Source organism: Loxodonta africana, chromosome 11, assembly GCF_030014295.1.
Source record: "Loxodonta africana isolate mLoxAfr1 chromosome 11, mLoxAfr1.hap2, whole genome shotgun sequence".
NCBI classification, from domain to species: domain Eukaryota; kingdom Metazoa; phylum Chordata; class Mammalia; order Proboscidea; family Elephantidae; genus Loxodonta; species Loxodonta africana.
In genome coordinates, this window is record NC_087352.1 from 58,216,071 (window position 1) to 58,233,114 (window position 17,044).

The 17,044-nt window shown below is 38.4% G+C and overlaps 1 protein-coding gene across 7 annotated transcripts in view; it reads left to right on the top strand.

Moving 5' to 3' along the window:
* The window catches only part of DYM (dymeclin), a 358,557-nt gene that overhangs the window by 286,210 nt on the left and 55,303 nt on the right, over positions 1-17,044 (top strand). For 6 of the 7 annotated variants that reach the window (XM_023543799.2, XM_023543797.2, XM_023543796.2 and 3 more), the window contains 2 exons: positions 1,668-1,850; positions 16,734-16,847. In XM_023543799.2, coding sequence (XP_023399567.1) covers positions 1,668-1,850; positions 16,734-16,847 — 297 coding nt within the window. Of the gene's footprint in view, positions 1,615-1,667; positions 1,851-16,733; positions 16,848-17,044 lie in introns of those variants that run through there. The other variant, XM_064294539.1, reaches the window with a different exon arrangement.

Genomic DNA, 17,044 nt, shown 5'->3' on the forward strand with positions numbered 1-17,044 from the left:
TTCCCTTGATGGTACAAATCGTTAATCACACTCAGCTGCTAATCGAAAGATTGGAGGTTCAAGTCCACTCAGAGGTGCCTCGAAAGAAAGACCTGGCAACCTACTTCTGAAAAATCAGCCCTTGACAACCCTACGGTGTACAGTTCTACTCTGACGCACGTGGGCTCGCCACGAGTCAGGGTCTACTCAACAGCAACTGGCAGTAATGACATGATATTGAGCATCTTTTCATATGCTTTTTTGCTGTCTGTATATCTTCTTTGGTGAGGTTTCTGTTCAGATCTTGTAATTGCGTTGTTTGTTTTCTTATTGTTGAGTTTTAAGAGTTCTTTGTATATTTTAAATACAAGTCCTTTAACAGGTCTATGGTTTGCAAATGTTTTCTCCCCATCTGTGGTTTGTTTTTTCATTCTCCTAACAGTGTCATTTGTAGAGCAGTTTATTTTAATGAAGTCCAACTTACCAATTTTATGGATTGTGCTTTTGCCATTGTGTCCCAAAAGTCATTACTAAACCCAAGATCATCCAGATTTTCTCTTATATAGCTTTACATCTTACATTTAGGTCTGTGATCCATTTTTAGTTAATTTTTGTGAAGAATGTAAGCTGTGTCTAGATTCTTTCTTTGCATGAGGATATTTTCTGTTTGTTACCTGCTTTTCATTTGTCTGTGTTTTTGTGTTTTTTCCCCTGCCTTCCTGTGGGTTATTTGAACAGTTTTTAGGTATATCTGTAGTATTCTTGAGTGTATCTCTTTGTGTAGATTTTTACTGGTTGTTTGAGGTATTATACATACATAATGTGTCCCGTCTACTAATATTGACATTTTACTGGTTCAAGTGAGGTATAGAAACCTTAACCTTCCTTTAAATCCCTTTACTTCCCCTGTTTGTAATTACCTTAGATATTTTCTTTATGTATGGAGAACCTCATTGGAAATGTTATGATGTTTGCTTTGACTATCACACATAATTTAGAAAACTCAAGAGGAGAAAGAATGTCTGTTGTATTTACCCATACCTTTGCGCTTTAAGTTATTCTTCTAAGAGATTCATTGATTGCCTACTTTGAGTTTTGCTGTCTTAATTATTTTATGTTCAGCTTTTTCTTCTAAGAGATTCATTGATTGCCTACTTTGAGTTTTGCTGTCTTAATTATTTTATGTTCAGCTTTTCAAAGACTGTTAACTCTTGAGGAAAGAGAGACAAAACCGTAGTCTACTTATCTGTAAATGTAGTGATTGAAATGATGGTTCAGGGAAATAAAGTAATATTATGAATTAGGCACTTTTCTTGGGATCAGTAAGACCCTACCACCACTTTACATGGAGGCACAGTCTAATGTGATACAGTGACAAGAATACGAATAAGGACCACATAAGTGAGAGGCTGTAAGCACCAACTTGACCTTTAGTTGGTGAGTCTATCATTTATTATTTGCAATTCCTGATTATCACCGTACTAAGTTCAAAAGATTTTAACTCACCCTTTAGTAACTGATACACCTAATTCTAAAGATTCTTGAAAAAAATTAATTATGTAGAGATTTACCTCTTCTGCATTATCTTTCCAATGCTGTAATAATTTTAAAAGAATTGCTTTCATTCTGATAATTTGATCCCAAGGAAAAAACACTGACTCTTTGTGGGGGTTTCCTTTCTTTGTAAGGCGCAAGACCTAAATGTCATTGAAGAAGTGATTCGAATGATGTTAGAGATCATCAATTCCTGCCTGACAAATTCTCTGCACCACAACCCAAACTTGGTGTATGCCCTGCTTTACAAACGAGATCTCTTTGAACAATTTCGAACTCACCCATCATTTCAGGATATAATGCAAAATATTGACTTGGTAAGTATAAATAGACATAATTATTACGGTTCTTTTTTTTAAGTATTAAAGCAAGGAAAGTTTAATTTAACAAACCTTGATAAGAACTACAGTGATAAGAGTCCTCCTTTTAACATTAACTCTATCTGGAGTCTGTTCTGCTGTTAACAGTTGCTGCATTCCCTGTGGCGGGGGGTGGGAGGTATACAAGCATACTTAATAGAATTGAGATCATACTTTATACTGTTCTGTATTCTGTCATTTTACTTAATATTATTTAGATGATCCATATTTTTCTGTGGTATCATCAGCTTTTTGGAAACCTTACATTTTAGTATCTGTATAACTTAAAAAAAATTTTTTTTTCATAACTTGTAGATGTCCTAAAATCGATTTGGCCATTATCTTACTGTTGTTCATTTTTTATTTTTTCCAATATTTCACATTAATTCATAATTAATGAACAGTTTATAAGCTCATCTTGCCTCACATTTCTTGACCTTTTTTTGTTTGGTACAGAGTCTTAGTACTGGAATTTTACTGTGTCAGGGGTTATCTGTATTTTCAAGATTCAGCACATATTGCCAAATTGCTTTCCAGAAACACTGTACAGTTTATGCATCTGTGTATCACCTTATCCCTCCACAGGCCATCTACAAGAGGGTCTGTCACTGCAACTCTTACAGCTTTGACTGTTACATTTTAATACTTGTCTCTTTATAGCAAAAATAGTATTTCATTATTTTTACTTCAATTTCTTCCATTACTAGTGTGGCTGAACTTTTTTCATAGGTCTGTGAACTTTCACTTCATGTCCTTATTTTAAAAATTTTTTTGCTAAATTTTCTATTGCTATATTAGTGTTTTTCAGTCCAGTTTGATTTCATAAATATTTATCAAATGAGCGATACAATAGACAGTGCTAGACCCAAGAGTAAACTAAGGAGCCACTGTCCCTTTCCTTGTGTTACTTATATATTTAGGAAGATATTCAGTAATTAAATTATTACACAACTACAGTGAAACCTGTGAGAGCCGGAACTCGATGGGATTGCCTTGTTTTTTTGGGACTTGCAAGTCTTCCACCTTTGACAGGGTGCAGTCTTACAACTTTCCTATCACTCATTTTAGTGGACAATATTTGAGTTTTCCTTCTCTGACAGGTTTCCACCTTACACAGGTTCAAGCTCTCACAGGTTTTACTGTATAAGTATATAATTTTAATCATAAATAAGCTTCATTGGAGCAAGATTTTTGTCTGTTTCTCTGTGAAAGCTGTATTATCTGCTGAGAGTGAGGTGGGATATGTAGGAGAATGGAGAAGACTGGAAGTAGCCATCGTACAGGGAAACACAGCGGGAGTGTCAGGCAGTGGTCCATGCCTTGCGGCTTTCACTTAACACCCTTGTTGGTAAGATTAATCCATGTGTGCGGTATGGTCATATTTGTTTATTTCTGTGCTAAATACTATCTATACCAGCATATGGATATGTCACATCTTAGTCATTGTGAAAATGGCTTGGCAGTGTCTGACTTCCCCCAACCCCACAAGGGGGAAGGAGAACCAAGATCAACAGATGAGCCTCTTCTCCCCGGCTGTTTTTGCTAATTCTGACACCAACCATCCCTCCGCACAGCGCTCTCTACTGGGTTCAATTATTCATTGCAATGGTCACACACAACTCACAAACGATACTCACAATTATGGGGTTTATTTGGGAAGTAACAATTACGTTTCAGGCTCAGGAACACTCAGGATACAGTTCTTCAATCAGGACAGCCTTTTCCCAGCTATGTTCTCAGGCACCTCTCTCCCTGGCCCTCAGTCTCTGCCCAAAGGCATTTAGTTTTCTCTCTCTGTGGACTGGGAAGCCCAACATGCCGTGTCCTGCTGCCGGGTCTCTGCTGCTGGACCTCTCCTGCTGATCTCTCCTTCCTGGGTGGTGGTGGGCTCCTGGAATTGGCTTTCTTTTAAAGCAAAACTGACCGATCCCCTTGGTAGGCCACAGTTAACCTATCACACAGTCACCTGGTTGGGTGTTACAAGACATGGCTGGAAAGGCCCCACACAGAAGTAATTAATCACACTGCAGTTATCCTTTCTACTATGGATGGATATTTGGAATTGTTCGGCATTTTGGACTATTACGTGCAGTGATGCTATGAACATTCCTGTACATGTACTGTCATGAGCAGGTACGTGCTGTCATCTAGGGTATACACCTAAGAGTGGAATTGCTTGGTGATGTGTATCGTACCAGCTCTTTTCCACAGGGTGGTACTCTGACCCGTGTGTATGAGAACTCCTATTGCTTCACATCCTCATAACCACTTGGTTTTTTCAGTTATGTAGTGGCCATCTCACTGTCATTTTAATTTGTAATTCCTTGATTACTAATGAGGATGAGCATAATACACTTTTCGTGACCATTTGATTTCCTATTTTCTTTTACTCTTTCTTACCAATTTGTGGACATTCTTTATATATTCTGGATTCTAGGTCTTTCTTTTCTATATTTGTTATAAACATCCTATTACTAACCCAGCTACAGACTTTCTGACAGAACTCTAAAATTCCTCTCAGATGGTCAAGCTCTCGGTGCCGTTCTTTTCCTGGAGACTTCTCTTCCTGCCCCGGCCTGGCCTGACCGTAAGCGGGCTCTCCGGCACAGCCGCAACATCCTCCTCAGAATTTTCTTCATCTCTCTCTCATGTTGGCTTGAGCTGTTCCTTGGCTCCTGTGTCTTCCTCTTTCTTGGTTTACGGTTTCATTTTGGTGGAACATACATTCAGTTGCTTTCTGGGAAAGCGGTGGAGGGGAAATAGTTTTTTTTTTTTTTTTTTGGTAATTTCTCACATCTGAAAATGTTTTTCCTTCTTTACGTATGACTTTTTCTCTCTGGAAACTGTTCTTATTTCATGATGCTTCTGTTCTGAAATTTCATGATGCTGTGCCTTGGTTAATTACATGGGGCACTTGGAGGATCCTTTCAGTCTAGAGACTCCTGTTCTCAGAACTATCATATTTTTTAAAATTATTTCTTCCCTGCTATTTCCTGTCTTTGAAACACCTATTAATCAGGTAGCCATTTGCTTGGGAGTCCCCTAATGACGGTATCTTTAAATTGTATCTCTTGGGCTGATCAGTGTCCTCAAATAAGAATTCTCCAGGCTCCTGGGGTTGTCAGGATGTCAGGACTCCCTGCTGATTCTTATGTATAAATCTATGTCTTGACAAAACATAAGAATCACCTGGGGATCCTGTCAAACTGTAGGTTCTGATTCAGTGTATCTGGGCTGGAAATGCACATTCTTAACAGGGGGGTGAATAGGAATGAACTGGTTTGAATCCCTGGGGGATATAAGCCTATCTGCCTGGGTGTTTTTTGTCTTTCTGCCAGGTGTTTTAAATGCTGAGGTAGAAAGAGGCTAGGCAAAATCGGTGAGGGGAGGGTGAGGTAGAAAGTGGCCTCTAGAGTGAAAACCTCTGTTTCTGGGTGGCAACAATATGTGACAACAACAAAAAAAAAACCAAACCCGTTACCATCAATTTGATTCCGACTCATAGCGACCCTATAAGACAGGGTAGAACTGCTCTGTAGGGTTTCCAAGGAGCAGCTGGTGGATCTGAACTGCTGACCTTTTGGTTAGCAGCCGAGCTCTTAACCATGCGGCACCAGGGCTCATAGACTGTGATCAAATTTAAGACGTTTAAGCCTGTTTACCAAAATAAGTTAATTTTTTCTCATCCCAGTAGAGTCCTGTATACTTGTTAGGTATGTAACTGAAATCATCTTTGGGCTATAACCAGCTTCCCCTTCCAGACTTTTAATACTTCTGATTTATCAGCTGGTGAAATGCCAGAATCTACACCGTTACATGTGAGTTTAACTACATGTTTTATTGATTTGTTTCATATTACTGCTGTTTCATGATTACTGGTATGTAATCTATGGCAAAGTAAACAGAAATAAGAATTCTTTGCTGTCAGTTTTGGTTATTTTTTTTTTTTCCTTTTGGCTTTTCTTAAGTTGCTTTAACTGTATACCTAAGAGTTGCAACAGTAGCGTAATATCTTGCTATGCACACTCTTGCTGTTTTCCTAAGGTAATATCATCACTTAGATTTCCTTCAGAATTGGGGCATTTGAGTTGGTGTGTCATCAGTATAATAAAGATAAAGCTGAAACACCATTTCAGATGAGCATGTTTGTTTCTCAGAGGCAGGCTTCACATTTTTAGGCAGGTCTATCTATAATTAAATCCTCACCATTATGAACCAGTACTCTCATGTAGATTTTTCAATATTTAGGATTTGTTGGGAGCTTCGTCAAGCTTCTCAAAAACTTCTTCTCTGGCCCCATATCCTTGTTAACTCTGGGTTTAATTGGTATAAGGTCATCCTTTTACGGCTGAGAATCGTTTTTGTGAAATAACATCATAAAACACATTATCCATGAAGTACCTATTACAGGTTATCCCTGTCTTTTTTGTAGGGTAGATGCTTTTTGACAGCTGGGTAGACTATAGTTTATAGTCCAAGAATTAATTTTAGATATATGCTTTGGTAAGAGACGAGAATGCAAAAAGACAAAGAAATTTTAAAAACCCATTGCCATTGAGTCAATTCGGACTCATAGCGACCCTATAAGACAGGGTAGAACTGCCCCATAGGGTTTCCAAGGAGTGGCTGGTGGATTCTAACTGCAGACTTTTTTGTTAGCAGCTGAGCTCTTAACCACTATGCCACCAGGGCTCCGAGGAAGCTTTACCTCCATGAAAAAGTGAAGAGTCCACAGGGATCTTCTCGGGGGGTTGAGCCTTCTGCTCTGGTCCCGGCTCTCAAAGAAAAGCTCCACAACAGGAGCTGCTGTGCTGAGGCAGAGCCTTTATCCATTGCTCCTTTATCCATTCTTCCTAATAGCTGATTCCTAAGAACAGTCTTAAGGGTTATAATGTAGGGAGGAAATTTTTTTTCTTTATAAAGACAGCTTTACAGGCTACTTAATGACTTCTGAAAATCCATCTGTAGCCATGCTAATCATGGATTTGTCCAAAGTCATTTCTATTTCATCTTGCTAGTACCATTTTTGGGAGTACTGAATTTAAGAAGCATTATATTTGTGAGTAAAGATTTAACAAAACCTTTGGCCCTTCTGCGTGAGAAATTGACCTTGGATTAAGCTACTTCTCGCTCTGTTCCCCTGGAAATCTGATGAAGGTGGAACGTCAGCTGTGTTACCAGGCAACACTGCTATGATAAAAATGGCATTTGAGTGGTAGGCTGAATCTGGACTGGGAAGACTGTGAGTGAACTACTGATACATGGTGGAAAGCCATAGCTTTGGACTTCCCCGAGTGAAAAAAACTCTTATAACTGGATATGTCCCTTGCAGGGACCCAGAAACTGAGACTGTCACAACAGATTTTGGTTTCTGTTTGGGACATGGCTTCTAAATTGGGAGGGCTGTTGCATCTACCTTATTTTCTTGCTTCTGAGTTGTCATTTACAGGCCAAAGATTAACCCTGAGACTACTGTGAGGACTCCCAAGGAAAACTAACACCTGTGACTATCCTGGAAGCATGCTATTTTTCTTATCTTTTTATCCTTTTAAATTAATCTGATGCCAGGTGTGGCCTATGGTAGTCTCGAGACTCTTAGTGTCTAACTGAGCCTAAGAATATCACCCCAAAATGGCATAGCAATACTACAAAATTAATATTTTCTTGTGTTTGTTTTGAAATGTTTCTCCTTCAGGCTGGGTGATATTCCTGGTTTTCTAAGATTTATCTACATCCTTAAATTATATAAATATCCAGTATGTCCTTTTTCAGCCTTTATTATTTCTAATCTACATTATCCCAGTTGTTCTTGTCTGCCCTTATGGCAGTCCTCTCTCCCATTTCTCATGACTTTTGCCTTTCTCTGGATCCTTCTCTGATTCCAGTTCCTTCCTTTCCTTCCTTCTTTTATTTTTTTTAGGATAGTCACCTGAATGTTGCACTACATTAAAAAAAAAAAAAAAAATTTTTTTTTTTATAGAGATACAGATAGATAGATAGATATAGATAGATGGATATACCTGCAATATATTGGGGCAAATGCTTTCTGATTTAATAAATACCTTTCTTTGTGGTATCCAACATTTTCTTTGCATTTTCAACAAAAGACTGATTTAGAGCTTCTTTTTTTCTGTAATCCTAAATGTAATAAATGATAGATCATTATGTTACAACACAACATTTGGATTATTTAGCCTCAAGCATTTATTTAAACCACATCAAAAACTGTTTGTTTCTTCCCTGTTCATGTTATCATCATCGTTGCTATTGTTAGCTCTTATTGCATGCCTGCTAAGTGTTTTCCATGCATTATCTCATTTAATCCTCATTAAAAAAAAAAAAACCTGTGCGATATATTTGATGATAATCCTCAATGTACAGATAAAGCAGTTTAGGAAAATTAATTTGCTCACTGTGAATGATTTGGTGTAACAAAGAATTAATTGGCTTCCCAGAAGCAGAAGAGAGAGATGAAACATTTGAAGAGCTAATGCTGAGAATTTAGGATGTGTGTGAAAAGTCAGCGCTCATAGTATACTAACTAAAACAGCATCACTGCAGATTTGCTGCTCTGTGGAACTTAAGGCAGTAGGGACAAAACATGTAGGTAGTTTGGTAAACTGCATCCTTAGTATCTATGTGATATATGGAATATGTATAATCTTGGCCTAGAAAAAGCCCTTCTTAATATATGACACAACCTGAAATCTTTAAATATTGGTAAATATGACTACATAAAAATTAAACATTTCTATATAGGAAAAAACATGCAGCGACAAAAGATAAGCCGCAGAAGTAGGAAAAATATTTACAATTCATATCACTAGGTTTGAATTTTTAATAATGGAAATAAACCAAAAAACCAAACCCACTGCCATTTCTATAAATTAATAAAAAGATTTTTTTTTTTTTACTAAAAAGAAAAAATAGATAAAGGAAATGGACAGTTCACCAAAAAAGAGATAAAAATGGATCTTTTGGTTTTCCCTATCTGACTGGCAGAAATCAACAAGTTAGTGCTTCATTAATGAAGATAATATTTATTGTTGGTGGTGGTGGTGTGAGGTGCCATTGAGTCAGTTTCAACTCATAGCGACCCTATGTACAACAGAACAAAACACTGCCCAGTCCTGTGCCATCCTCACAATTGTTGTTACGCTTGAGCCCATTGTTGCAGCCACTGTGTCAGTCCATCTTGTTGAGGGTCTTCCTCTTTTTTGCCGACCTTCCACTTTACCAAGCATGATGTCCCTCTCCAGGGACTGATTCCTGTTGATAACATGTCCAGAGTATGTGAGGCATACTCTCACCCTCCTTGCTTCTAAGGAGCATCCTGGTTATACTTCCTCCAAGACAGATTTGTTCATTCTTTTGGCAGTCCATGGTGTATTCAGTATTCTTCACCAACACCTCAATTCAAAGGTATCAGTTCTTCTCCAGTCTTCCTTATTCATTGTCCAGCTTTCACTTGCATATGAGGCAATTGAAAACACCATGGCTTGGGTCAGGCACACCTTAGTCTTCAAGGTGACATCTTTGCTTTTCAACACTTTAAAGAGGTCTTTTGCAGCACACTTGCCCAATGCAGTGCATCTTTTGATTTCTGGACTGCTGCTTCCACAGGTGTTGATTTTGGATCCAAGTGAAATGAAATCCTTGACAACCTCAGTCTTTTCTCCATTTATCATGATGTTGCTTATTGGTCCAGTTGTGAGGATTTTTGTTTTCTTTATGTTGAGGTATAATCCATACTGTTGATAGACCTATAAACAGTAGTCTCTCTGACAGGCAAAATGGTGGTTTTTACTTAAAAAAAAAAAAAATGATGTGGCAGTTCCACTTCTAGAAATGTTGAAATATCATGAACAGTATCTTACAGTAATACATACACATTTGAGAAGTTATATATGTACAGTGTTACTCATCATAGCACTGTTTGAATAAATTCCCATTCATTTATACAGTCATGCGCTGCATAACATCCATTTGGGCAACATCCAACCACATATACGTCCATGTTCCCCCAAGCTTATAGTAGAGTTCAGAAATCCCAATCAGCGAATTGGACATAGAGGATGTAACCAGACATGGCAAATGCAACAGCTTCCCGCATGTAGCACATGTGTTTCATGTCTCTTGTATACAAAGCAGTTGTGCTGCCAGGCCATATAATGGTGCAATACATGTATATAACCTATAACGTGTATCTTGATAGTCATAATAAATGCCCATGTTACTGGCTTAGGTACTATACTGTATTTTCTGTGTTATTTTAATGTGAACTTTCCCTACTTACAAACAAAAAGTTTACCTTATAATAGCGTATGCTTCAAGTCGTAGGCAGCAGCATCCAATCTAGTGTATCAAGCGTCTCCAGTGTTGTAGCATTATCTCTTTGTTTAATTTTCTTGCGAAAATATTACCGTGAAGTGCCTCATGGCTCCCAAATGCAGCAAAACCAATGCTAGTGATAGCAGCAGTAAGAGGCAAAGGAGCAGTATCAATTTGGAAGTAAAACAAAAGGTTATTAAACAACACAAAGGTAGAAAATCAGTAAATGCCCTTGCTTGCAATTTGAGCATGTTCGCACAACGTCCAAATCACATGATGTCCTATTTCACAGAACACATCGTGGGCATTAAGTGACACGTGACTGTATTGCTGTACCTCTGCAATCCCTGTAGAACGGCTGTGCCATATGCAGCTCTTAAAAGGAGTGAGGCAGATTATTAAGTATTGATTGAACAATCTACTAGGTGTACTCTTCAGTGAAAAAAAAAAGATGCAAAACAATGCTGTCATTTGTGTGATAGAGAAGAAAGAATATATATATATATATATATGCATAAAATACCTTAAACAAAACAAAAAAACCCTGAATAATGGTTGCCTTTGGGGAGAAGCACTAGGGTAAAGGAATAGACCTGGGAACGAGGCTTTCTTTTTGCTGTATACCGTTTTGAATTTGTTAAAATATGTAAGTGTCCTAAATAAATAAATGAAGCAAAATTCTTTTTTTTAACCCCTAGATATTTGGCTTCAGTAATCAAATAATGAGAAGACAGGCACAAGAGCAGGTGTAGGTGTGAGTAGGGAAAAAATCCAGAATCCCAGTTTAGCCAAATTATGGTTGAGACGCAAATGGTTGTCTGTGAATGTGTAATTAGATGCATGAGTCTGACCTCCTGGGATGTTAAAAATGTAGATTGGGCCCTGAAACTATTGCCCTGAGGTCATCTTTAAACCTTTAACCAAAAATATACCCTGGAGTCTTCTTAAAACCAAACAACAGTTTAGCTTAACAGCTGCCAACTTGGCTGTTTTTTTCTCAGCTTCCATTTTCCCAAAATGGTCTGATCTTTCAAGTAAATATCCCGACATTCAAGCTAGGTTTAGTTGATTTCCTCTATTTATTTATTTATTTATTTTTGGTCAATTAATCAGAAAATCCTTATAACAAAAATAAGATTATAATTTGAATCTAACACACAATTTTCATTTATATTGTAACAAAATTAGTGATTCTTTCCCCTAATGAAACCAATGATCTTGATATCATTCTCTCAAAAATTGATCTCCTATGTTATTGACTTATCAATCCCTATTTCACAGCCTTGGCCAAGTCTCCTCAGGGTTTCTGAACACCAAAAAGGGGGGTGAAATGAGCCCTGAGATCATTGTATGCTGGGTGGTATAGGCATCACCTTAACATACTCTGTCTGTGGTCTGTTGTTTGAGCTAGGAGAGGTTGGAGCCTTTATAATGAATTTCCATAGTTTTCGCTAGTTTACATCTTCCATGCTTTGTCTTGTCTATTGATGAGCTTTTTGAAAGTGCTCAAATTTTTCAACTTTTAATATGAAATATGCTTTTCATAGAATATTCATTTTAAGAAAAGCCACTTCTTTTATTCACTACTTTAAAGTAGCTTTAATTAAATTTTATTCTGCTGAAAAAATTTCCCATCGGACTGTTACAACAAGAAAGCTAATGAAGTACATTAGTAAATCTTTTGCTGTTGTAAGACTTCCAAAGCAATAGTAAATATAAGAATTTCTGTTATCACTTGTCTCTAGGGATTCTGAAGTTTTTTGGCTTCAGTTAGGTAAGAACATAGGCCAGCATGTTGCAGCCTAGTATTGACTGATTGATTAAGAAGACAATGACATTACCTGCCATGATATTGCAGAGTCTCAAACTATGGGAAGATAAGTTATATGCCTGCTTTGCTAAATTAACAGATTGGACAGAGACAAAGAGAAAGCCTGGTAATCATGCTGATTCTTTCCCATTTGGCGTTTTGGAATGCTAGATACAGCATGGAGATTTAGGACAGTCATGTACCGCATAGCATCCTTTGCCTGATGGCATATGTGTCGGTGATACAATAAGTTTGTTTTGTTTTGAAAGGAAAGCAGCTCTCCTTTTGTTTATTATCTCCCCCTAATGGTTTTAAATAGGGTCGCTATGAGTCGAAATGGACTCGATGGTAATGGGTTTTTTATGGTTAATGGTTTTAAAACAGGAAGCCCTGGTGGCATAGTGGTTAAGAGCTACGGCTGCTAACCAAAAAGGTTGGCAGTTTGAATCCACAGGGCGCTCATTGGAAACTCTACGAGGCAGTTCTACTCTATCCTAAAGGGTCGCTATGAGTCGGAATCAACCCAACGGCAGTGGGTGGGTTTTTAATGGTTTTAAAGCCCCCCGCCCCGCCCCCAATCCCCAAAGTGAACAGGCAGCAGGGCTCCAGGACGCATCCCAATCCCTGCAGTGCCTCCTCCACGTCCTCTTCCTCCTTCCCCTCCCTCCTGCTGGCTCCATTCACCCACCCAGCAGCTATGCAGCCTTTCACTCTCGAAGCAGGGCAGCTCCTGCCTTGAAAGCTGGCGGAGGCGCCAGCCAGGCCCCTGGGTGCTTGTGGGCTCCTGGCTCCAGGTGAACAGCGGTAGCTGTGCATGATCAGGAAGCGGCTGCATCAACAGGGCAGCAGCAGCCAGGGCCACCACCCCCAGCCATGCTCCCAGCACCCACACACTCACTCCCCACCTGGTCCTTGCAGCCACCTCCCCTTGCAGCTCCCCGCCCCATGCCTGGACAGCCTGGCCTGCTGCCACACACCCAGCAAGGCCAGCCTCCGTATCCAGTGGATACAGCGCTTCAGCTTTGCCTGGCAGGCTCCTGTAAGGTTTTAATATAATAGGCTTTACGGGGGTTGGTTTGTAACTACAGATTGTACAGGGAGTTCCTTTATATAACATGCTCACACAAGGTCCAAATCATATAACATCCTATTTGACAGATTGTATTATGGACATTAAGCAACACATGACTATAAATGAAAACAGGAAAACGAAGTATTAACAACAACAAAAATGTTTTTGCTCTTAAAATTAAGAAAATTGGTGACCAAGGCTAACACTGATTGGCTCATTTCTCATGATATAATACTGTTCTAGTTTCTCATATTTTTATCTTCCCTGTTGGGTCTCTAAACATATAGTATGTATTTACTCATCTTCACAGTTCTCTGAGATATTAATAATGTTAAATCAGAATACCAACGAAAACTGCAGAAAATAAAATCCTGTCATTCTCTAAATTTCTTCAGGAAAAACATTGCTTCCACAGTTTTAAACATTTGTGGAAGGTTTGGGTAGTCAGTGATGAGCGTCTTAGTGTGTCTATGGGATACAGTTTCTCTTAAAGAAGGATAGTTTTTCTGAGCTTTTAATATTTAAGAATCAAAATTTCTCACGTTTTTTGTTTTTATTTTTGAAGAATCTCACTCCTTTAAGCTTTAAGTTGTCTTTTCAACAATTAGTTTGGTCTTAAGTAGACCTCACATCAGCCTAATGTACAGTAACCCCTGTAGCCAGGGCCATCCCTCCTCCACTGAAAGTCAGCCTTTGTGTTTTTAATTTCCCCAAGCATTTAAGAAATGTGAATCCTAATACTTCAGTCTTTTTTGTCAGTAAGTTCTGACTTTTTGCTGAGAGTTGTCACTGTGAAAATATCAATAAATAGAAGAACAGTATCTAGGGTATGTATCAGAATCAGCTGGGCGACTTTTTACAAAAATTCCACCACCCCCAATATTCTCATTTAGTAGGTTTGGGGTTGGGGCCTGGACACCTGTAGTTGAGAAGGTTTCCTGAGTGATTTTAGCAAATCCCTTCCTAAGAATCATTGTCATAGCTGATAAAAACACATATTTGCATAGGGCTTTATCATTGCAGATTTGGTGCTGATACAGTAACTCATTTGACCCTCAAACCATCCCTGTGAGGAGGCAGAGCACGGCTTGAGAGGAAATGGTTGGCTTAAAGTCACTTAGCTAGTAAGTCACTCGGCAGGGCCTTGAATCCAGGTATTCTCATTACAAATCCCATATTTTCAACACTCACTTGGGTAAACCTAAGATTCAAAATGAGTAGGTATTCCAACAATTTTCTTATTGAATATTACCATCCAAAATAATGCTGGGTACACTGGAAATTCATTAAAAACATTTTACACTCCTTTTACGTATTTTGAAAAGAATGTCATGATAAAGGTAAATATCAGCACTTTACTTTCCCCTCACCTCCCCTAAGTGCCCCTGAAACTTTGGCTTAGAGCGAGCCTTTGCTATTTTCTTCTTTCATGGAGTTAACCTTGAAAAGTGTTGGTAAAGGAGACTATGAATCTACTGTTATTTTTAGCTGACAGGGAGTTGACAGTTGATATTTTTCATTAGGACATTCAACAATACTGAGACAGACGTGACTAACCTTGGAGCACTTTTACTTTCTGCAGAAGGAGTTAAACAGATATTTTTCAAGTGGCCAAATTTCTGTTAGCCCCTGGTATGTATCCTTCCCGTCTGACTCATAAGATGATATCACCTGACTGATAAAGCAGCACAACAAAATATTACCGCACCAAACAGGAGAGGACGTGAAAGAAATTTCCTAGCTGCCTAAATCAAGGAAGGGCTGAATATAAGTGGAGAACGGATGCAGTGAACTGTAATAGTTGTATGGTATAGGCAAGGCAAGGACCATTTTTATCTTCAGGACACTGTAAAATTCACACTGGCAATTTATATGATTAACGACATTTTTTCTCAGAATTCATTTTTATGTTTAAAACCTGTAAAGATAGTTATATAAAAGGAAACTATTTGGCATCCTTCCTGTTACGTATTTTAAAATAATATTTTAATAAAGCTCTTATATATGTTTTCTATTATGTTATGTCTTTCCTCAAAGATTTATTCACTGTACTACAAGAAATCAGTTGGAATACCTGCTGCATATAAGCTCTGTGAATAAAAGTTCATCCCAGAGTTCCCAAAAGGAGTTTAAAACCTAACTTGGGAAAAATAAGACCCTTAGGCATATATTGAAAAACCAACCTTCTGTGAACAAAATAAGCAACTTGCAAAGGAGCTGGTAATGACAAACTGCTTCAGATGAAGAAATGATTTGTCTCAAATCAAAAGCAGTGTAACCAGCCATAGGCTGCCTTTGTTTTCACACATCGCCACAGCGTCTGAGGCACAAGTTTATTAGCGGTCCCTGGCTCCAGCTGGGTCTCTTCACTTTCCAGAACAAATGCATTTCAGTGCCCGTTTCCACTAGAATGGTTAAGAGAAAAGATATTCTACTCTTGAACAATTAATACTTAAGAGAGTAATCTTGAAGGAAAGTTATAAAAATGTTCGCAAAGAATTATTTTTAACTTAATATTATTTTTCCTATAAAATAGAAAACATGTAAGGGAGATGTTTAACTTTTAGAAAAAAGTAAACCATATATGTATTCGCATATCTGAGTATAAACACCTAAGTGTTGTTCTCTTGAATAAAACGGGGTCTGTAGTCTTATTGGAAACCCTGGTGGCATAGTGGTTAAGAGCTGTGGCTTCTTAACCAAAAGGTCGGCAGTTCAAATTCACCAGGCGCTCCTTGGAAACCCTGTGGTGCAGTTCTACTCTGTCCATTAGGGTCACTATGAATCAGTATCAACTCAACGATGGCAAAGGGTTTGGGTTTTTTGGGTTTTATAGTCTTACTAGGAGCCCTGCTTAGCCCTGCTAACCAAAGGATCGGCAGTTTAAATCCACTAGCCGCCCCTTGGAAACCCCATGGGGCAATTCTGCTCTGCCCTGAAGGGTCACTCTGAGTCGAAATCAACTTAGTGGCAGTAGGTTTTGGGTTATAGTCTTGATTTATCAACATTATGGTTTTAAAAATGATTTGCAAAAACATGATGACATTCTTTTAGTTTAGGAACAGCATTATTCCCAGAATGCTCCTGTGTTAGCATCTTGCTAGTTCAGACTGTGCTGTGACATGAAACAAAAGTAATTATAGTCTACTGTTGAGTTTTCCCTGGTGATCAGGGATAAAAAAGGTGATGTGGATAAATTAAATTAATAGATAATCCCCAAAACATCATTGTAGCCATTAGCTTCAAATTTTGTTCTTATTAAGCCTTCTCTGAGAGCTACTATTAAGCCTTAAAATTGATAAGATTTAGACTTTAGCTTTCTCTTTGACTTTCTAATGGGTGCTGTTCTCTAAATAAAATAGAAATGCAAGGTGAGGCAGTACAAGAAAGCAGACTTCAGGAGGCTACCTAATTCACAGAATGGAAATCAGCCCTGAATAACCAGCGTTGGCTGATTCAGCCTTCAGATCCTGCACATAGAGGATTGCATTTAGAGGGGCTAGTGAATGAAAAGCCAGGTCACTCTAGAAATGGAATTAAGGTGGTTTGATTACCATGGGAGAAGGGCGTGTACTGACAATACGTTTCATACATCTACTTGTTTAAAAAATAACACTTTACATTCCAGGTGATCACCTTCTTTAGCTCAAGGTTGCTGCAAGCTGGAGCTGAGCTTTCTGTGGAACGGGTCCTGGAAATCATCAAGCAGGGGGTTGTTGCACTGCCCAAAGACAGGCTGAAGGTAAGACTGGCTGAAGAAACGTTCAGCTGACACAGACTGTTAAATTGCCTGATGTAAATACAAATATTTCTGTCTGAGCAGGCCCTATTCAAAATCATATCGTTTACACAATACTCACACTAGAAAAGGCCCGTTAAATATTGCCTACTGTACTATACAGTGATACTCAGAACTGTGATGAAGGTTTCTGACAGTTT